The following is a 23,228-nucleotide window of genomic DNA, read 5'->3' as shown; positions in this document are numbered from 1 at the left end:
TGACGAGGAGCGTTTGCACCTCCTGTAGGAGGAGTTGCTCATGAGAGGGGTCCCTGAAGAGGGACGAGGGAGAGGGGTGGAAGCGGGGGGGTTGAAATAAATTGTAGGTGGTATCCAAGTTCCAACATGCGTAGGACCCAACGATCTGATGTTAGCTGGGACCACGGAGGGAGGAAAAAGGAAAGCCGGTTGGAAAAGGGTGGGGACGAATCCTTTAAAGAAACTGGTACAATGCCCTCAGGCGCACCTTCAAAAGGAAGGTTTTGGCCCGGAGGAAGGCTTTGGTTCTGACTCCCTTGGTTGCCTGATTGCCTCTGGCGGCCGTTTCTGCCTTGCCGTCTGGCGAAGTCTTGTCTCTGCCGGGGTTGAGGGTAAGGGCAGTGCTGTTGGGGTCGGAAGGGCCTGCGCTGAGTTACAGGTGAGTGCATCCCTAACGAGCGCGTAATGACCCTGTTGTCTTTTAGGCTCTGCAGCCTAGGGTCAGTTTTGTCCAAAAACAGCCCTTGACTCTCGAATGGAAGGTCCTGAATAGTGTGCTGGAGCTCCGAGGGGAGGCCGGAGACCTGCAGCCACGAGATACAGCGCATAGTCACGCCAGAGGCCAGAGTCCTAGCGGCTGAGTCCGCGGCATCCAGGGAAGCTTGGAGGGAAGTTCTTGCAACCTTTTTTCCCTCGTCGAGGATCACCGAGAACTCCTGCCGTGCGTCCTGCGGAAACAGCTCCTTAAATTTGTCCGCCGCCACCCAGGTGTTGTAGCTACAGCGGCTAAGGAGGGCTTGCTGGTAAACTTTTTGCCCTAGCAAGTCCATGCACCTCGCGTCCTTCGATTTAGGGGCTGGGGCCTGCTGGCCATGGTGCTCCCTCTCGTTAACCGACTGGACGACGAAGGAGCAAGGAGGAGGATGTACATATAGATATTCATAGCCCTTTGAGAGCACCATCTATTTGCGCTCTACTCCTCGCACAGCGGGCGGAACAGAGGCCGGAGACTGCCAGATTGTAGTGGCATTGGCCTGTATGGTCTTAATAAATGGGAGGGCCACTCTAGTGGGGGCATCGGATGACAATATGTCCACCACTGGGTCTTGGACCTCTGGGACCTCTTCAGCTTGCAAGTTCATGTTCTGTGCAACACGCCTGAGGAGGTCCTGGTGGGCCCTGAGGTCAATTGGAGGAGGGCTGGCTGACAAGGTTCCAGCTACAGCCTCGTCAGGGGAGGATGAAGAGGAGAGACCTGGAACGAGCGGGTCTGATGAGGGCTCCGCCTGAAGGATCGTGTCTGTCTCCCTGGGGAGCTCAGAGCCTTGAGACTGGGTCAATCCTTCCTCCATAGGAGGAGGGGGAGGAAAAGTAATCGTGGCCTCCGGTGCCCTCTGCTCCGAGGCCATCGAGCGCGGTAGACCTGGGAGAGGGCCTTGGGCCTGATGGTATGCCCAAGGCGTCCAGAATCCCCACTGCTGCGGTCCATGATCTTGAGGCTGGGGCTCGCTGAACAAGGCAGCAGGCACATCAGTGTCCGGGGCATATGCACTGTCCGCCTGAGATGACATGGACGGCCATGGAGGAGCCGAACGAGGCTGGTATGAGTCCCTCGCTCCCGTCGTTGGAGATCTCCTCGGTGCCAGGGATCGGTACCGGGAATATTGGTGCCGAGACTGGGACCTGCAACCAGCGCAGTGCTGGGAGGTCAACCTGGATCTCGAGCATCTGCGGCGGGACCGGCTGCGAGAGTCTCGGTGCCGGGAGCGGTGCCTAGAGCCAGAACGGTATCGAGAGTACCAACCAGGATGAGAGGTGGATCTGTGCCGCGAGTACGACCGGTGCCGTCTGGGTGAGTGGTGCTGGGACTGCGAGCGGCGTCGAGATCGGGACCGACCACGAGACTTTGAGCGGTGCTGGGACCTGGATCAAGACCGGTGCCGGCTCGTCGACTCCAGCGAAGGAGGCCTCATAGCGGCAGGCTTGCCTCTGGAATGCAGAACCCGCACTGGCGGTGCCGGGGGTTGAGGCAGGGCAGACTCAGTCATCGCAGTAAGGTCCCTGGCCAAGGAGAATGTCTCCGGTGTGGAGGGGACCGTCAGCTCGACCATGGGTCTCACCGGGGAGCTCTCCTGGACCGGACTTGACGGCTCTCTCAGGACCAGAGTCGACAGTACCACGGTCGTCGGTGCCGCTGCAAGGGTAGGTGCCGGGCGATCCAGACAAGTCTGCACCGAAGGTGTAGAGGAGGTGTCTTGGCGGAGTCAGTGTGGTCCGGTGCCAGAGGAGCGCTGTCAGTGCTTGGTGCCGAGGACGGAGGATTAAGGGCTGCCTCCATAAGGAGAGTATTTAATCGAAAGTCCCTCTCCTTTTTAGTCCACGGCTTAAAGGCCTTGCAAATGCGGCACTTGTCGGAGATATGCGATTCCCCGAGGCACTTTAGGCAAGAGTCGTGGGGACCACTTGTGGGCATCGGCTTTTTACAGGCCGAGCATGGTTTAAACCCTGGTGAACCGGACATGGGCCTGGGCACCGGGTGCGGGGAAGGGCTAGAGCCCAAACCCTGCTAAACTATGTACAACAACTAACTAACAGCTATAAACTATAAAACTAATTATACTATGGACTAAGTCAACTATATACAACAAGAGATCAAATGAGCGAAGAGAAGCTAGGAAAGTGGAGGACAGCTAAGCCGTGCTCCACTGTTCCAACGACCGACACGGGCGGTAAGAAGGAACTGAGGAGCAGTCGGGTCGGCAGGGGTATATCCAGCGCCATGGCGGTGCCACTCCAGGGGGCGACCTGCCAACCCACCGGAGTTGCTAGGGTAAAAATCTTCCGACGAGCGTGCACGCACACCTAACTGGAATGGATATGAGCAATCACTTGAAGAAGAACTGAATAATTTTGCTACATATGCTGAAGCTAACCTAAATTTTGCAAGGTAGTCTCTGAACGGCCAAAAATAGAATTACACTAACTACTTAAGAGCCTTCATCTGAATACAAATGGTCACAAAGCACACCCTAAAAGGAAACATGGGTTCAGGTTCTGCATGCTGACTGAGCTATGCTCAGACCAGGTCTAGAGCACAGAGGGGACAGTATATCACCTTTCCAACAATTCAGTCCTAAGATGAGCTTGACTGGCCTGGAGTTCTACCACAAACCAGAGCAATCTGAAGGATAGCCTCACTGAGGGACTCCCTAGGCACCCATATCTGCCAGGTTTAAGTCTACTTTGCATTGCTGGAGTGACATTGACAGATATAATAGACCAGAGCATCAAACCTATGGCAGTTGCTGGACTAGCGGTTTCCTGAACCCTTGAATCTTTTGTTTCAGAGGAAATTAAATATCGAGTAAAGTCACTGTCTCTAGATCAGTGATCTGCCCTAACCAGAAATCTCTGCAACACTTCCTTTCACTTTTGTTCTCAGTGCAAATTTTCCAAAAGGAGAGATTATTTTGCTCCTCAGCATACAAAAGACCAGAGTAAATTTAACAACAGCACAGATATACTGTTAAATTAGCATAGCCTGTTCCCCTCCAGCGGCAGGTTCTCCCCCATCTGATCATAGGAGTTGGCAGTTCTGCAGCAAAATTTCTTGATGAATTCTGCACTCTTTTAAAGTGTGTGTAAAAAAAAAAAAAAAAAAATTTGAGTCGCTATTTCTCAAGGAAAACAGCTCAAGAAAATGGTCATGAATAAAACATTTTAATACATTTGGGCTTTGAAAACATTTCCAATTTACGAAAACAATCACAATATATATTTTATTTAAGCTATGCCATTATTGCTTTGCTCATACAAATCACCAGGAGTTCATAACTATGCATTAAAATATGCAAAATATAGTTACCTATAAGGTCCACAGGATATAATATTTTCCTTCTTCCAGTAAAAGAAGTATTGGTTCCAGAGTCACTATTTTGAATTTTTCTTAGTTATAAAGCAGTTTAGGTCTGTGATACCCAAGGTGAGTTTTACCTGCCCTTACTTTCTTAATATTAGGAAGCACCTTAAACCTGTGTAAAAAGCTTCTTTTCTCTTGGTTGGTGTAACAGATTCCATAATATTTTAGGGAAAGAATTAGCAGCGCAAGATTATTGCTATAAGGTGTCAGAAAAAAAACAAACACTGCTATGGCTGAACGTGTCCAAGGTGAGTCAAAAGATGCTGGGTTTCAAAGTCCCTCTTTTTCCCACTTCAGAGACGAGAAGTGGCAGACTTCATAGCCCTTCAAATCCCAAAGGAATAAAAACAATCTAAAAGCTTGAGGCCCATGTTGGTTTTTGGTCCAGCATGACAATGAACCCATGGCTACTAATGTAGAATAGTTGTATAAGGCCTCCCTTTCACCAGGGACATTTTTACAATGGGAAAATGTATCGTGTTCTAACATGTCATAATATGTTGTAAAATACTCAGACAAGGATGGCTGTATTTAAAGTCATCTGCGCTAGGACTGGCTACAACAAGCTAACAGTTTCAATCACTATGGGCCTGTCCAAACTGAATCCTAAGTACTACAGTACATTTTGCTACTTAACGTGTTTTCTAACACTATATGTACTGCCACTGTTGAAAGGCTCTTGGAGGGTGCCTAGATAATCAAGGGTGGAAATATGGCAGCACTTTCATTCGCCTCTGGCAAAGTAACATCCCCTGCCTCTTCTCTAAGGGCAAATTTTGTATTTGCATTTATATACAAAACAAAAATTACTGTAATTGTTTACATTTCTGTATTGTGATTTACTCCTTCAATCCACAAGTGGGTACTGAAATTTTTTTAACAATTATGGTAGCTGGAAGGATGGTTTGTATTATAAACCTCCATTTGAAATACCTGGACTCCTTGGAAAAACAGCTCCAAAATCCAGGAGAGTTTACTGAAACTGGCATCCTTCTTAGAGTTTCATGACATTTTTCTATGGAGAGTCTCAGATAAGACTTTAAAACACAGGTCCTCTAACCTATGTATGGACATTAAAGATCCCAAGACACTTAAGTGGAGACTTGCCCCAACATCCTTGGCCAAAATTTCTCCTTCCACACTTCTGTGCAGCAAGGTACACATATGATTATCCCTACTCTCAATTCCAGTGCAGTGAATTAGAGAGGTGCCAAAAGTGTTTTTGGCTTGCGAAGGGCTTTGCAATCCTTTTGTATGCTTTAGGTGCTATGTAAACAAAGTAAAATACTACATGTGAAAATAAACGTCAGTACAACTTCTGAGCATTGACTGCAGCAATATCTAAATCCCACATTAGGGTTGAGGTAACAAGAAAAAACCTAAATTAAGAGTTTGCATGCATATCTGGAAACTGGGCATTTTTTCCAAAGAGAGCAAGGTTTGAACCTGTGTAACTTGGATGACTTTACACACTGATAGCAACTCTCATTTTTTTAAAAATAATTGCTTTGTGGTATTAAGCTATTTTTTCTTTGCTGTTTGATCTTCTAGTTACTGTCTGACAAGTCCAAAACCTAGTTTTCTCCCTGCTCCTGCTGACAGTGAGAAAACCGAACTCCTATACGACCAGTCCAGTACCACATCATTTCCATTCCAGTAATACTCTACTTCCCACCCTGTCAGAATGCTGATCAGAGAGGCACTGTGCAATCAGATCAGCAATCTGGGAGCAGCGCACTTTGCACTTCCACATCACCAAAAGGAAAGGCAGGTGGAAGAAAAATATTAAACATTGCCATGATGCAAGGGAAATTGAGAGGTCATGGTTTAGGATAGAAGCATGATTCTGAGGGGTAAAAATCCTACCTAAAATATAGCTAACACTGGTCTAAGTGTAAATAAGAAATTGTACAATTTTTTGCCAACTTTTTGGATTACTAAAAAGACAAATCTACTAAATTGCGTCTTTGACACTTTTCCTTGTCTCACCTCTAAACTGGTGTTAGGCAATCCATACAACACACAACTTTGGGATTAAACCAAGGACAACTCTTGTCAGAAGATCTAGTCCTTTTCATTGGACACCATATAGAATAAGGTAGAATACAACATTAGAATGTCTAACAAGGTCTGTAATAGATTTGCTGGAGTAAAAGTAAGGATATGTTTGAAACCATGCTCTGAAGCTGATTTCCAACACACAAAATAGAAAAATGGTTTAATTCACAACTACTACATTTTAACTAGTATACTGTATGTGTTCACATCTCACCTATGCAGGGGATAGAATTTAGATTGTTTTCCTTTGAATCATCCTATCCGGGAGCAGGAGTTGGAGTGTCTCACTATGTCATTGAGACAGGAAAAGGAAATCAGCTCTCTAAGCCTACAGGAGTCTTATGAGTTTTGGGGATCTCAGGACATCTGCAGAAGCCTGATTGCTTCCCAGACTCATAGAAGCAGACCAGACAACTGGGTCCTATATTTTGAAATGGACATCCTGGAAGATAAAATCAACTTGGCTTCCTAGCTAAGATACAAGTTCATTAAACGTGACTACCACATAAATTGAAATGCTTACTTTTAGAGAACAGATAGTTATATTATTTATGATTCTGGGAGAGAAAAGACAGCAGAAGCCACTTTTACTTAAATTATTCATCATTTTGATTTAAGAAATAATTTTTATAAGTTCATATAATAGACATCTCTGGTAAATGCTCAGCCAACACAACTGAGAAAAGTTAAAAATGGAAAAATGTATCAAATGCCTTTCTATGTTTTTTAGTCTTCCTCAGAAAGGACTATTTATTCCTTACCTATAAGGCTGTACTTTACTTCCTTCCACTCCAGATTCCAGTGCTTTGTTCACTACTGCTTCATTTTCTTCTGGATAAACTGAACAAGTGCAGTAGACAATGGCTTGCGCTTTATTAACTATAAACGTGCAACAAAATATTTTTCTCGTTTACCATTTTTGGAATAAGGAAAGCAGTTTAAAATTCAAAAATATACAATATTTTAAAACATACTTCTGTTTCAATTGTTACCAAAGTCATTGGAAAGTTATCAAATGAATAGTGAACAACATGCAGAAATATTCAATGAATGATCAGATCATAGAAGATATTAAATCATCTTTTCCATCTCTCTCCCCTCATGCAAGTTAGTATATTTCTAGTAATCTGTCCAATGTAGTTCAAAAACCCACATGTGCCAACCTAAATAATTTCTCTCCAGTGCTTTTTTATTTAACTGTATTTCAAATATTTGCAGACTTAGACACAAATCCAGGCCTGTGTGAGCTGTACTCATGCTGCTAAGAACAGAAGGGTGATGGGGAAATGGGATAGATCAAAGAGGGAATTACAGTAGAACCTCAGAGTTATGAACACTTTGGGAATGGAGGTTGTTCGTAACTCTGAACAAAATGTTATGGCTGTTCTCTCAAAAATTTACAACTGAACATTGACTTAATACATCTTTGAAACTTTACTGTGCAGAAGAAAAATGCTGCTTTTAACCACCTTAATTTAAATAAAACAAGCACAGAAACAGTTTCCTTACCTTGTCAAAAAAAATTACTTTCCATTTTTTTAGTAGTTTACATTTAACAGCACTGTACTTACTGTACAGTATTTGCTTTTTTTGGGAGGGGAGGCTCTGCTGTCTGATTGGTTCCAAATGAGGTGTGTGGCTGACCAGTCAGTTGGTAACTCTGGTGATTGTAATTCTGAGGCTCTATTGTAATCCCCTTTTTTACAGCCTTCCCAATCTTGGGGCCATGACTAAGCTTCCAGGCAAGTTCCCAACATAATGACTGTAGCTTCAAAGCTGTCACACTATGGGCTCGCTATCAGCACCCCTAAAGGCTATTCTGGGGAACACTAGAGCATAGAGATCCCCTGTTCATGCCTCTTGCCACAGGGACAAGAAGGGATAGCAGCACATAGTGCTAGAATGACCCTGTGCCACTTTGAGAAATCCCTGGCTGTCTAGGCAAATCTTTGTCAATGGTCATCTTTCTGCTGCCAGATTAGCACAAAGCAGCTGGAGCAGGTACCAGGATTTGGGCCTTAGTTCTTCCTTAGCCACCACACTGGACAAACTGCACATACTTAGTTCTTCTACGTTGTTCCACATGAATCTCTCTCCACACTCTTTGTTTCTCTTCTCTGAACCTCCAATTCATGTTTCTGGGCATTATAGATCCCATGAACTGAAGTCTCTTTCAGGTGCTCTTGCACCAGAGCAACAAACAGAAACAGACATGCAATGTCTTAGCACGTATACCACAAAAACCATGGCTGCTGTATCACATTTCAAATGCATTATTAATGTGTGGTTAATTATTGCTGTTTTTTATTTGCACTACCACAGCACCTAGGAGCCCTATGCCCAGGCTACATTTACAGTTTAGGTGGACATAACTACAGTGCTCAGGGGTGTGAAAAAAGCTACACTCCAGAGCACCATTGCTATGCTGACCTAACCCCTGGTGTAAACACAGTTAGATCGATAGAAGAATAATTCCATTGACTTAGCGACCATCAAATGGGGAGGTCATGTTCCTACATCAACAGAAAACCCCCTTCCCTCCTCATAGGCTGCATCTAACACTATAGGGTTATGCTGGCTTAGTCACGGCCCTGCAGCTATGCTGCTATAATCCCGGTAGCACAGGCCCTAGTCATGGCCACGGACCCATAGTGCCATGCACAGTATGAATAAAGAACAAAAACATGGTTCCTGCCCTGAAGTTCATCTCTAGGGTTCTTTCTGCTGCCCGAGACTTTCCCTCCAACTAAATAATGTTTTGGCTATTTTTCCTTAGTTTGAATATTTCCATATCCTTAGGGTCTACAGTGCCCTCTTTACTCTGTGCATGCAGTAATAGCCTGATCCTGCAAACACTTCTACATGCATGTAACTTTCCTCACATGACTAATTAGTCTCATTGTACTTAAAAAGTTATTTCCATGCCTAAGTATCTATAGGATTGCCATACTACTGTGGGGAAGCCGTAAACTGCTACCCTTCCAAAGTCACCCATGTACAACATATGCTTCTGTTTACCAATTTACGAGCTTTTTTTAGTTACTCTTGATTGTTTGGCCCAGATCCTCAAAGGTATTTGAGCCACCTAAGTCACATTGATTTCAGTGGGCGTTAGATGCCTAAATACTTCTCAAGATCTGGGACTTTGTCCACAAACTTCATTTTTATTTTCTACTTTCGTTATTACAAATAACATTTTCAAAAGCATTTAAGTCCCACTGAAAGTCAAAGGGAATTAAGTGCTTTTGAAAATTTTACCCTATAATTCTATATCACTTTACCACTGCAGCTAGTAATAGGGAAAGGATTCTAATCTTACTGGCTGCGGGCCGATGGACATACTGGCCACCGCTTCCAGTAGGTCCCACTGGCCTGCAGCAGCAAACCATGGCCAGTGGGAGTTGCAGTCGGCTGGACCTGCGGACGGAGCAGGTAAACAAACCGGCTCGGCCTGCCAGGGGCTTTCCCTACACAAGCAGCGACCCCAGTTTGAGAAACACTGATTTAAAGTAAGCAATGCCTTTTTTTTTTTTTATACACTGCATCAAATTATGGTCACTTTTTCGCAAACTTGAGAGAAAACAGACTTACATCGCATTGCATGCATTAACTCTTGACGTTGCCTCTCAGCAAGAATATGGAGTTTATTTTCAGCTACAGATCCTTGAGAAAGGTCTCTCAGCAATCCTGCATCTGAATGTAAAGTTATTAAAACAATAGCCAAATTCATTTTTACATTTAAAACTCATGTCCGTATTTTATAATCAATTTGTTTTCACTGAAGATTCTCTATTAACAGACCTGATTACTGTTGATGTGGTGAAAACAGATCACATGAACTGCAAAATGCAAGGGTGCCTATATGATTACTTTTTCCCTCCTATTTATTCAGTTTATATTTAAAACGTTACTACCTATGTTATTTCTCAGTATTTAAAGAAGATTTTGTACAATAAATCCACTTAAATCACTTAAGTCCATAAGGGGATATGGTTAACTGAAAATGAAATGCTTGACAGTATCTTAAATCTTGAAATAAGAGTTTTATTTGTGACATTTATTTTGTGAAATAGACAACATACAGTGACCGCTCAATTAGAATAATGTTCAACTTCATAAATCTATTTAATTAATTTGAAACTATTCTTAGAGATTTCTAACTGGTCTCTGAATCCTGTAGTGTCATCAAGAGCATTACCACAATGCTTGTTTCCTTCTTGGACATCTTGAATTTTCAAATGCAAATTAGAACTAAGCAAAAATCTTTTCGGTAGTTTGGCTTCTCCAGTTAAATGTCTCTCTCAGTATATATCAAGTCCTGCAAAACACTGAGCACACTCCCACTGAAAAGGGATCTTGAGCAACAATGATTGGCCCTGAACCAAAAAGTCTGAAAAAATAATGAAATTCTTTAATCAAAGTAGCACCACATTTTGTTTTGTCAAAAATGTAGTGACATATTGTGACATACACATTATGAAAAGTAAAAAATTGAAAATAAATTGAAACAAAATCCAAACCCACAGACAAAAATTAGGGTATATTTAAATCAGAAATTGCTCCCTGTCTGAAGTAATAACCTCAGCTAAGTAAACTCAAGGTTGAAGGTTTCATATCCCACAAAATGGTTATTATCGAGCTAACAGAAACAGAAAGCACTCTCTTATACTGAAATGTGGCTACATCCCTTCTAGGCTTCTTTTCTATTCCTCCTCGTCCCATAAGCAAGTTTTAACTCTCACTTCTGCTAGGAGATATTTAATATCAAATTTTATTAATTTTGACTCCTTAGTTCCCTGTCTCCTTTCAATAAGTATTAGTAATCAATAAGCTAGTAATTCCCCACTGAACGGGGAATATGAAGAACTCTCCCACTGGAAGGAAGAATCGGAGGAGAAAGGACCTTGCTAGTTGCGAAGTGCAGATGAGAGAAGACATGATTTGAAAAATGTCAGCAACTTCATCTGTCAGCAGCACTTCTCACATTATACTCAGTTTCTTAGCCTTTATTTTTATCACAACCTAAATGTTAAAAGTTAGGTACTTCATGTAGTCTGTCACAATAAGGTCCAAATTTAAATATTAGCTGATTCCATCTGATGACTAATATAAGTACCTCAAAAAAACCAGATTCTGTTTAAACACAGTATTGTTCAATCAGGTTTTCCTTTATTTCTCATAGCCTTTTTTTAATTAGGATGGGCATGTAATTAATAGTTTCCTGTTTCATTTAAAAGTTTTTTTTTTCCCCTTCTGCTGGTTTATACTAGGAAAAAAAAATTCAGTGAATAGTAAATTTGCCAACAAATGCATTTTTCAGGACACTGAAACTATTTGCAAATTCAAGTCAAATTCGGCAAATAGTTTCTGCCAAAAAATTTTTTTCAAAAATATCAGAACATTTTGTTTCAACATTTTCAAATTAAACATTTTGACATTTCATTTAGAAAATGTCGTTATGAATTGACATTCAAAACGTTGAACCTAAACAAAGTTTATGTTTTGAGTTTCAGTGGGGGGGGGGTTCAGTTTCAGTTTGAAACTAAACTAAATTTTTTTTTTTTTTTGGTTTGGCCCCTGAACCAAAAAAAAAAATCAATTATTCATTCAGCCCTTCTGCTGATCTCAAAAGTTGTAAACTGCCTTTTACAACTGTTTTAATGGTAGTCAATTTTGATATAATAAACAAAGATGAATGTCATAAGTGCAGTATCAGCTGGACTCTTAAGAAAATACATTTCATTTTCATGTCCATGTCCTCAATAAATAGGGATACAATTTTGTCAAAGCACAGTCACAGTAAAAAATAGGTAATTTCCTGCTATGGTCATAGACTCACAGAAATGTAGTGCTGGAAGGGACCTTGAGAAGTCATCAAGTGCAGCACCCGGAGCTGTGGCAGGATCAAGTAAACCTAGACCACTTCTGACAGGTGTTTGTCCAACTTGTTTTTAAAAGCTTCCAATGATTGAGACCCTACAATCTCTCTTGAAAGCCTATTCCAGAGCTTACCTACCTTATACTGTAGTTAGAAAGGTTTTCCTAATATCTAACCTAAATCTCTCTTGATATAGGGTATGCCTACACTACAGGATTATTCCGATTTTTACATAAACCAGTTTTGTAAAACAGATTGTATAAAGTCGAGTGCACACGGCCACACTAAGCACATTAATTCGGTGGTGTGCGTCCATGGTCTGAGGCTAGCGTTGATTTCTGGAGTGTTGCACTGTGGATAGCTATCCCATAGTTCCCGCAGTCTCCCCCGCCCATTGGAATTCTGGGTTGAGACCCCAATGCATGATGGTGCAAAAACAGTGTCACGGGTGATTCTGAGTAAATGTCGTCACTCATTCATTCCTCCGTTAAAGCAATGGCAGACAATCATTTTGCACCCTTTTTCCCTGGATTGCCCTGGCAGATGCCATAGCACAGCAACCATGGAGCCCGTTCAGCTTTTTTTTACTGTCACCGTATGTCTACTGGATGTTGCTAACAAAGGTGGTACTGCAGCGCTACACAGCAGCATTCATTTGCCTTTGCAAGATGGCAGAGACGGTTATCAGTTGTTCTGTACCGTCTGCCATGCCACTAAATTGGCGATGAGATGACAGTTATCAGTTGTTCTGTACCGTCTGCTGCTGTCATGGGTGTCCCTGGCTGAGGTCGGCCAGGGGCACAAAGACAAAAATGGGAATGACTCCTTGAGTCAATCTCTCCTTTATGGTATCTAAAAATAGTCAGTCCTGCCTAGAAAATGGTGCAAGTATACAAGAGAACCAGTGTACCAGAGATCAGAGAGCACAGCGCTCTGTGTCAGATCCCGCAGAAATGATGAGCTACATGCCATTCTAGGGGGTGCCCCTGCAACAACCCCACCCGTTGTTTCCCTGCTCCCCTAACCCTCCTGGGCTACCATTGCAGTGTCCCCCCATTTGTGTGATGAAGTAATAAAGAATGCAGGAATAAGAAACACTGACTTGTTAGTGAGATAAAATGAGGGGGAGGCAGCCTCCAGCTGCTATGATAGTCCAAGCAGGACATTAAACGGTGCAGGGGAGAGGAGCCCAGCATCCCGCTGCTGTGATAGTCCAGGCAGTTCAGAATCTTTTCTTTACACATGAAAGGAGGGGGCTGATGGAGCTCAGCCCCCAGTTGCTATGATGAAGACAGTTACCAGCCGTTCTGTACCATCTACTGGGAATGACCGGGAGTCATTCCTATTTTTACCCAGGTGTCCCCGGCCAGCCTCACCTGAGGCCAGCCAGGAGCACTCATGGGCTGATGATGACGACGGATAGCAGTCATATTGTACCGTCTGCCACCGGGGAGGGGATACTGCTGTTCACTGCCGCAGCATCGCGTCTACCAGCAGCATGCAGTAGACATAGGGTGACATTGAAAAAAAGTCAAGAAAAGATTTTTTTTCCCTTTTCTTTCATGGGGTGAGGGGGGATAAATTAACGAGCTATACCCTGAACCACCCCGGACAATGTGTTTGACCTTACAGGCATTGGGAGCTCAGCCAAGAATGCAAATACTTTTCGGAGACTGCTGGGGACTGTGGGATAGCTGGAGTTCTCAATACCCCCTCCCTCCATGAGCGTCCATTTGATTCTTTGGCTTTCCGTTATGCTTGTCACGCAGCACTGTGCTGTGGACTCTGTATTATAGCCTGGAGATTTTTTTCAAATGCTTTGGCATTTCGTCTTCTGTAACGGAGCTCTGATAGAACAGATTTCTCTGCCCATACAGCGGTCAGATCCAGTATCTCCCGTATGGTCCATGCTGGAGCTCTTTTTGGATTTGGGACTGCATTGCCACCCGTGCTGATCAGAGCTCCACACTGGGCAAACAGGAAATGAAATTCAAAAGTTCGCGGGGCTTTTCCTGTCTACCTAGCCACTGCATCCGAGTTCAGATTGCTGTCTAGAGCAGTCACAATGGTGCCTGTGGGATACCACCCGGAGGCCAATACTGTCTATTTGCGGCCACACTAACCCTAATCCGATATGGTAATACTGATTTCAGCACTACTCCTCTCGTCGGGGAGGAGTACAGAAAGCGGCTTAAAGAGCCCTTTATATCAATATAAAGGGCCTCGTTGTATGGACGGGTGCAGCGTTAAATCGGTTTAACGCTGCTAAAATTGATTTAAACGCGTAGTGTAGACCAGGCCATAGAGTAAGCCCATTACTTCTTGTCCTATCTTTAGTGGATGGCAACCTTGTGGACACTGCTGCTGCACAGTCACAGTTCATTAGTTTGTTTTGATCTAGTCCTCTTTGAAACCAGATTAGATCAAAGCAAACAAACTGTTAATCAGTGCTCAAATTATATGGGGACTGGGGGGGGTGCCCTTCCACTCTGACTCTCCCCACACCGCACAGACCCCTCTTCCCAGTGCAGAGCTCCTAGGAGAGGCAGGGCTGGGTGTATGCCCCCTTCATCCCCCAGGCTCCCTGCAGCGACAGCTTTCATTCTCTGCCTTCTTTCCCCCTTGCAGGTTCCTGGGCCCTCTACATCCCAGTCCCTTCTACCCCCAACTTGCCTGATCCTCAACCCTTCTCTTTCACCAGCTTTGCCAATCCGCCTCTCCCTTCTCTCTCCCCAGCATATTGCTGGAGAAGGAATGGTTAGGATGTGCCAAGCAACTGGGTGCTGCCCTTCACTTTCTGATTGGATGAAGGACCTTCTCTACAGTGGGATGTCAGAGCCTAGGATCTGCCAGTGAAGGGCTAAGCCAGGGCAGCAGGTGAGGGAGTAAGGGATCAGGGGAGCTAGGGAAAGAGGGCAGAGAACAGGAGCTGTCATCACAGGGTATTGGGGGAGGGGACAAAGACAAAGCCCTGCCCCCTTCTAGGAGCTCCGCACTGGGGAGAGGGGGCTCTGTGGGGTGGGGGAACTCAGAGTGGAAGTTGGAGACACAAGGCTGGGGTGGCAGATGGTGTTTTAAATGCAGCAGTGAAGCTAGGGTTGGTTGGGTGGGTGCAGAAGTCTGGAGGAGGAACAGGGAGGCAAGGGCAAAAGGCAGACAGGAGTGAAGGGGCGATGGGGAGGAGGAGTATGCAGCTGATCAAAGACAATTAATGAACTGTTCATGTGGAACCTGCCACCCTGCATCAACAGTTTGCTTTGATCTAGTTTCCTTTCAAAGAGGACTAGATCAAAACAAACTGGGTCCATAAAAATGTCAGAATTCACAGTTCTGTGACAGTGGTGATCACAGTAACAGACTGATATTCCCCTTATTTTTCTAATAATAGAGATGAGCATATTATTGACCCCGAAGTGAAAATTGTGTGTCACATGCTGTATATATATTATTGTAAAACAAGATTGATACTGAAACAAAATCAGGATATTAAAAGTAATTATGTTTCTAATGTTTCATAATGTCTAATTATGTTTCATGAAAGATATCTTGGTAGGGTGACCAGACAGCAAATGTGAAAAATCAGGACGGGTGTAGGGGGTAATAGAAGCCTATATAAGAAAAACATCCAAAAATTGGGACTGTCCCTATAAAATCAGGACATCTGGTCACCCTAGATCTTCGAATCATCGTGGATAGTTCTCTGAAGACGTCCATGCAGTGTGAGGCAGCAGTCAAAAATAGGAATCATTAAAAAAGGGACAGAGAATAAGACAGAGAATATCTTATTGCCCTTACATAAATCCATGGTACACTCACATCTTGAATAATGCGTACAGATGTGGTCTTCTCATCTCAAAAAAGATATACTGCATTAGAAAAGGTTCAGAGAAGGGCAACTAAAATGATTAGGGGATGGACCTTTGGTCTGACCCAGTATGGCCATTCTTATGTTCTTATAATTAGGGATAAAACTTTGACCCAAAATAAAAACATCTTAAATACACATCTTAGGAGAATATCACACTGCTATAGAGTAGCTGTTCTATCTAATTTATCAAAGTATTAAATATACTAGGAGACATTTTAGAGGTGTTTATTTGGACAGTGTGAAGCGCAGCTAAGATAACACAGTTGTGGGAAACTGACTCTCTGCAATTCATGGCTAAACTTGAACTCTAATTATCCAAAATTAAGTTATGGTGCCAAATTAGATTTGTCTGAAATTCCACTATTCAAAAATTCCACAATTCCTAATTTTCAGATGTCCCCCTATCACTTCCAGTAATCAGCATTCATCTGTCTTTGCAATTTGCACAACCATCCCATTGTATTTATATGATATTTTGCAATTATACATGTAGGATTATTCAAAGCATTATTCATAGGATCTATATTTTTGTTAGCTGAAATTAAAAAAAGAGAATTTGAATAATACTATTATTTGTATCACTGTAGCACCTGCGGCCTCCAGTGAAGAAATGGGACCCTTGTCTTAGGCATCGAACAAACAACAACAAAAATTGTCCCTGCCACAGAGCACTAACAAGTTAACCAATTGTGTTTTCATTTTCTTTAAGTTTAATTATACTGTAGTATCAAAATTACCTTCATGTTCATTTAGAATAAATTCTATTGGATTACTAACACCCAATCCTGAGCACCGAGGTAGCAGCAGAATAACTTTAGCCTTTTGCAGTCTTTGATCTGTTGGTTCAATCTCAGTAAAATCTTCATGTAGTAGCTCAATATCTGAGAAACAAGGAAACACTGAAAGCTTAATATGAAAGCAATCCAGTAAAATTTTAATCTAATAAAGCAGAAAGCCCACCGGCATTATGCTAATTTCACCTAAAACAGTTTGTGTCTACCATTAAAATATGAATACTTATAATTAAAATGCAGTTACTTATCACTTACTAGATTTTTCATATTGTATTATCTCTATAAGGCCCTGGATGGGCCCCCTGGAGGAAACAGTGTCATATAATTTAAGGCCAGAATAAACCACCAGCTCATCTAGTCTGACTGCCTTCCTCCTACCGGCCACAAATACTACCCAGCAACTGAAATTAGACCAAGGATTTACAGGTCTCAGGAGACTGAAGTATTATGTTTAACTTTAGGCAGAGAGTGGGACGGAGTGAGAGACACCAAAGCCCAAGGCCCCTGTAATGGCAGGGACTTGATTAAGTGAGGTATACCCTGGCAAGCAACCCAGGATGCAGAGGAAGAGGAAAATACCCCAAGGTCACTACCAATATGACCTAGAGATGGACAGAGAGAGAGAGTAGGAGAGAAGAGGAGGAAGAAGGGAGTTGGAAGAAGGGACAGAGGGATATAGATGGGGACAGGCAGGGAGAGCGAGTGGACCAGGGGATAGAATCAGAACAAAGGGAGGGGGAAAGGCAAAAGAGAGAATGGAAATTCTCTCCTCATGTTGCCTGCTTTGATTGCAGAGCATATCAGGTGCACCTGAACTCAGAAGCAGTAGCAGATTGCAAAGACACTAACCACAAGCAGTACAACACATTGCAGCAAAGCTTTCAAGTGATCTAGGGGTAATGTTACTGGACTCTAAAAGGAAAGTCCTATCCCTCTTCTCCCTCAAGAAGAATGCTGTGAAATGAGGCTTTGAGGATACAAACTGGGAATTTTTTGTACAAGTCTCTCTCTCGCTACACGAAAAAGACTCACTACTTATTTGCCAAATAAAATACTCGATAAATTGGTGGAGAGTGGATTTACTGGACTTGTCACTTAATTTCAGTTACAGCAACAGAATTTTTCATGGGATTATGACAGAACATGGAAACTTCTGACTTAACTCCTCAAAAAAATAAAATAGAATGCAAATATGTACCTAACCCTGCCCTGATGGTGCATGAATGAGAACACTGACAGACATTTTTAAATATCTGAAGGATTTTTTAAAATACATATTGTACCAGAAACATTTTTAAAACATTTTTGCTCAAATAAAGAGTAAGCTTTAAAATGTGACAGAATTACCTGGGATCTGGAAATAACTGTATTATTAAATAAATGCTTAACACATACTTCCACATGCCATGCGTGTGAACAGCTCCTTCAGTTCAACTTCCTTTGCCTGCGATTTTACGCCACATACAAAAACTTTGGATGTGCTCTGATTTGACAACACTGACATGTGGGCAGCAGTCAACCGTGAACCCATATGAGCTACTATGATGTCATCATCCCTGTTCAAAAAGGCCTTCACAGAATGTACAGCAAGGCTGCGAGACTTATCCTAAAAGATAATACATGATGCCAGTTAAATAATTAAACATGGCTAATTAATAATTGGTAGATTTAGTTTGTTGAATTTTAGCTTCAGATTAATTTGGTTACTCCAAGTACTGTACTCTTTCCAACTAGACAAGTGCGTTCAGTTCCTCTCACCAATGAGTGGGGAAAGAAAAACAAATCTTTATGAAGTCTGGATGGCTTAGATTTAAATACTAAAATACAAACCTCACTGACTCTAAATTTAAAAAATTATAGATTATCATTCCAACTCCAACACACACAAAAAGGTTGAGCTGTCAGTGGGCACAGAAGAACAGGAGAAACAGATAGGTATGTCTGTCATCCCTGGCAAGGGGGAACTCAATAATCATTTCAAATGCCTGAAGTCAGGCTGCTACATCAAGTCTACAATGACAAAGAAAAATGCAAGGATGTTCACATGGCTGTCTTACACAATTCTAGGGGGAAAATTCTCTCTCACACAGTCAAATGGTAGAGCTATGGAGTAAACCTTGATTGGAAAGGAACATAAGCTCTTGGCAACAAAGCTTCGTTGTACAGATTTGAACCCAAAGAGACTGCAAAACCTCACAAGACCTCCAAAAAGAAAAAATGGATTATCTCAAAATTAGAGGTTGGTGGTCAAAGATGTACACCCTCATCAAGATCAACCATTACCTCTTCCAATTTGAGGTTGGGGCATACCTCTTTTACTGTGGAAAAGGACCTGTTTTATTGACATGTCCCCGGAGGCAAATGGAACCTTGTTTTCTGATGACTCTGGGAAATAGTACTGTTCAGCCAATATGCCTCTTTTATCAATGATCTGGGATGATATTAGAATCCTCTTTCAACCTTGATTATCAGTGCAATGTCCACTAAGCTTCCCCTTTCATAGGTGAATCCTCACATCACTACAGTATACCGATGACCTAGTATAGATAAAGCTAGAACGAACACAGGCAGAGAACATGTTACAAGTCTTGTGCTGAATTTGACTGCAACAAACAATTTTAAATAAACCTATACAGTAGCTTTGCAGGAGGTGAAGAAGAGTTTCATTGCCTCCATCATAGCATCTGCAAAGTTTTAATGAGCAGATCTGTTCTGGATGTTGAACAACTTGGTTAATCTGCATCATATCAATAACAAAGATGAGGTTTTCCCAGTAGGAGTTATTTTACTGATAAAATCATTTAGAATAGGATCATGCTATTGGATACTGTTGTAGGAGGATCATGTGTCAGGGGACTCAGATTGTTACTAGAATTGAACGCTAGTATCTCCTTTAGACAGGGCAGTCTTATTCTGAGGCTGTCTTATTTAATATGCATATGAGGCCTTTACAAATATGGGGCCAAGATTTTCAAAACTGACTAGTGAGTGGCCCTTTCAAGGTTCTCAAGCTGTGCATTGAAAGTCACTCATCACTTTTGAAAATCTTGACTATAGGTCATGTTGTCTTCAGGACTAAGGCCTTAGGTGCTGTGGAGAGCAAGGAAAAAGTCCCCCACATTCATCTGGTCATGTGGACTTTTATAAAGTGTTTATTGCTATTTCAAACAAAAAAGCTAATTTAGAGTAGGAACAGGATAGCAGCAGAGCTGTTGTATAGGGGCCTCACACCACCTGTGTACTATGGTGGGGATCTCTGCATCAGCTTTGAATAGGCTGGCATGGAGGTGATGCTGAAGGCAAGCCAGGGGAAAAGCCACTGGAGTTTCTCAAGCTTCAGTGGCTAGGAACCCCTATGCATACAGCATGGAGGGGGAGTGGCCACTATTTCAGCCTAGGGATGGAACTGCAGTAGAGATGTCATAAACATTAAGATGCCATTATTTATCAACTAGAGAATTTGTTCTGAAAAGTGCCTAAGTGACATAGGAGCTTAAATCCTATTTATTGTCAAAGACAAAAAGTCCTGTGTCTCATTTAGATATGGGACTCTTCTACTTTTGAAAGTTTTATCCATAGTCTCTATTTAAAAAAGTTTTGTAATAAAAATCTCAACTCAGACGTCATACTGATTGCTTTGGAGCTATGGAGTCATATTTGCAGTTGAGAATGGTAATACTTTCACTATAAAAAGAAATGTATCTATCTGTTATACCTAATGTAATCCTTCTGCCAGATGGAATTGGAAGCAACAAGGGAAAGGTTCAATATCTAGCATTTCCTCTTAACAATACAAAACAGAACCATCTTGAGCCCCCACCGAGTATTTTGGGAAAAAAGACGGTTATTCACCTTTGTAACTGTTGTTCTTCGAGATGTGTTGCTCATATCCATTCCAGTTAGGTGTACGCGCCGCGCGTGCACATTCGTCGGAAAACTTTTACCCTAGCAACTCAGTGGGCCGGCAGGTCGCCCCCTAGAGTGGCGCCACCATGGCGCTCCATATATACTCCTGCCGGCCCACCCGCTCCTCAGTTCCTTCTTGCCGGCTACTCCGACAGTGGGGAAGGAGGGCGGGTGTGGAATGGATATGAGCAACACATCTCGAAGAACAACAGTTACAAAGGTGAGTAACCGTCTTTTCTTCTTCGAGTGATTGCTCATATCCATTCCAGTTAGGTGAATCCCAAGCCTTACAAAGGCGGTGGGGTCGGAGTGAAATGTGGCAGAATAAAACTGCTGAGCCAGAGGCTACAGCCTCTCTTGACTGCTGAACCAGGGCATACTGCGAAGCAAAGGTATGGACCGAGAACCAATGGAGCTTCGCGACAGATCTCATGGGTAGAAACACGAGCCAGCAAGGCGGCAGATGAAGCCTGAGCCCTGGTAGAATGCACGGTGATGTGGCTTGGGGAAATATGAGCCAAATCATAACAAGTAGGGATGTCCGCCATCACCCCAGATGAGATCCTCTGAGAGGAGAACAAGCAAGCCCTCCCTTTGGCCCGCTACCGGGATAGAGCTGGGGCACCTTAGGAAATGGTTCTGTCAGCACAATATAATGCGAGCACTCCACAGATGTCCAAGGAGTGCAACGGTTGTGCCCATTGCGTTGAACTGTGGGTAACATGAAAAGCCAAAACCACCTTAGGGAGGAAAGCCGGGTGCGGTCATAACTGCACCTTGTCTTTGTGAAACCTAGTGTACGGCGGAACCCCCGTAAGAGCTCTGATCTCAGAGACCCGTCTGGCCAAGACTAGGTTGAGGTCCCAGGTCGGGGCTGGGCGGCGCACCCGAGGGTGCAAGCGCTCCAAGCCCTTGAGGGACCTCGAACCCATAGAGCGTGAGAACACTGAACGTCCATCTCAGCCTGCTGGAAGGTAGAGATGGCTGCTGAGTGTATCCTCAGCGCTGATACCGCCAGGTCCTGCCGCTGAAGGCCAGAGGCAGGCCAAACAGAGGGGATCGAGACCTCAGCAGGAGCAAGATCGAGCGTATTGCAGCTGTAAAAGAAACGCTTCCACCTGGCCCGGTACGTTGACCAGGTGGAAGGCTGCCTGTCACCCCGACTCAGGTACGCAGCAGCCACCGTGAGGCGAAGAGGCTGCAGGTCCGAGTGACGAAGCCTGTCGTTGCCCTGAGAGATGAGGTCTGGGCTGACAGGCCGAGTAACGTGGTATGTCAGCGCTGCCTGGACCATTCTGGAGTGATCATGATGATGCACGCTCTGCCCCTGCGGAGTTTGAGCAGGACCTAATGAACCAGTGGGAACAGTGGGAAGGCATAATGCAGTTGGCCTTTCCACGGCATCAGGAATGCGTCCAAGATCGATTCCGAGGAGAGATCTTGGAAGGAGCAGAACACCTGGCATTTCCTGCTCTCGCGGTGAGCGAACAGGTCTGTGTGAGGAAACATCTCCACTTCCGGAAAGCGGGACGCCTCACATGGGGCAGAGTGATCGCTCGTAAGGCAGGAAAGACCTGCTGAGGCAAAGAGTTAGGACGTTCCAAACGCCTGGGAGAAAGGACGTCGCCAGCTCCATCGAGTGGGCCATGCCAAAGACCCGGAAATGGATGGCCTCCTGACCAAAAAAGGGGGGGGGACTATGTCCCCCCTGAATACTTATGAAGCACCTGGTCGTTGTGTTGGCTGTAAACACCGAGATACAACGGCCTCGCAGCTGCCGCTGGAACCCCTGGCATGCCAGGCGGACTACTCTCAATTTTTGGGGCATTGAGGAGGAATGCCAGCTCCCTAGAAGACCAAAGGCCTTAAGCTCAGAGGTGACTATGAACACTCGAGCAGAGAGATGAGGCGTCCGCCGTCAGGGGCAGTGAGCCGGACTTGGAGAGGACGGAGGCGGAGCTTGGCGTGTTTGGTTACAAACTTGTGGGCAACCATGGACCCAGGAGACTGAGACAAGAACGAGCTGAGGTCGTTGGGAAAGCCTTCAGACCTCAGATGATTGTTGCCATCGCCTAAAATCGCAGTTGCGATAAGCAGGCTCCGGCTAGGTAGGAGACCAGGATAGCCCCTAGGGAGCCCAACCTCTGCGTGGGGACCAGAGTGGATTGCTCTATAATAAACAGCAGGCCTTGACCTGTGAATAAGACCGTGGCGATGCCCACGCGCTGAGTGGTTTGTGTCTCAGAGTCTCCGTGGATAAGCGAATCGTCCAGATACGGAAAAACGCATATCCGACATCAGCGACGGTAGGCGGCGACTATGGCCGTAAACCGGGAGTATTGACAGTCGGCTATAGAGCGGAGGCATCTCCCGTGTGGAGGGAAGATGGCACTGCGAAAGTACGCGTGCTTCATATCCAGGGCGGCACAGCAGCCCCCAGGAGGCAAGGATGGAATAATGATTCCCAGGGATACCATGCAGAACTCCAACCTTATCCTAACCCGGTTGAGTCCGTGCAGGACCAAGAAGGTCTGAGACCTGTGTTCGAGTGGGGGACTAGGGCATAACGGGGGTAAAACCCCTTACCCCTTTCGTCCGCTGAAGTGGGACAGGGCTGGAGCAAAACTAAAGGTGGTACCTATGCTCCATTGTGCGCAGGACCCAGCGATCTGAAAGTAACTGGGGCCATGCCAGGAGAAAGCGGGATCGGGATCCCGTCCTGCGACTGGTACACCTCCCTCAGGTGAACCTTGGAAGGTCCGTCTTTGGTCCCAGTGGTAATTGCGAGGGACCTTGACTTTGGCTCTTTAGGGGTCCTGACGTTCG

General features: G+C 44.2%; 1 protein-coding gene across 2 annotated transcripts in view; it reads right to left on the bottom strand.

The window, feature by feature from the left end:
• NSUN7 (NOP2/Sun RNA methyltransferase family member 7) overlaps positions 1-23,228 on the bottom strand; it is a 70,564-nt gene that overhangs the window by 11,119 nt on the left and 36,217 nt on the right. For both annotated transcript variants that reach the window (XM_030565436.1, XM_030565434.1), the window contains exons 8-11: positions 17,892-18,102; positions 16,440-16,583; positions 9,548-9,649; positions 6,718-6,835 (exon numbers count right to left, since the gene is read on the bottom strand). In XM_030565436.1, coding sequence (XP_030421296.1) covers positions 6,718-6,835; positions 9,548-9,649; positions 16,440-16,583; positions 17,892-18,102 — 575 coding nt within the window. The remainder of the gene's footprint in view (positions 1-6,717; positions 6,836-9,547; positions 9,650-16,439; positions 16,584-17,891; positions 18,103-23,228) is intronic.

This window comes from Gopherus evgoodei, chromosome 5 (assembly GCF_007399415.2).
Source record: "Gopherus evgoodei ecotype Sinaloan lineage chromosome 5, rGopEvg1_v1.p, whole genome shotgun sequence".
NCBI lineage: Eukaryota > Metazoa > Chordata > Testudines > Testudinidae > Gopherus > Gopherus evgoodei.
Note: the sequence above shows the minus strand (reverse complement) of the source record. Positions and strands in the feature narration are given on the sequence as shown.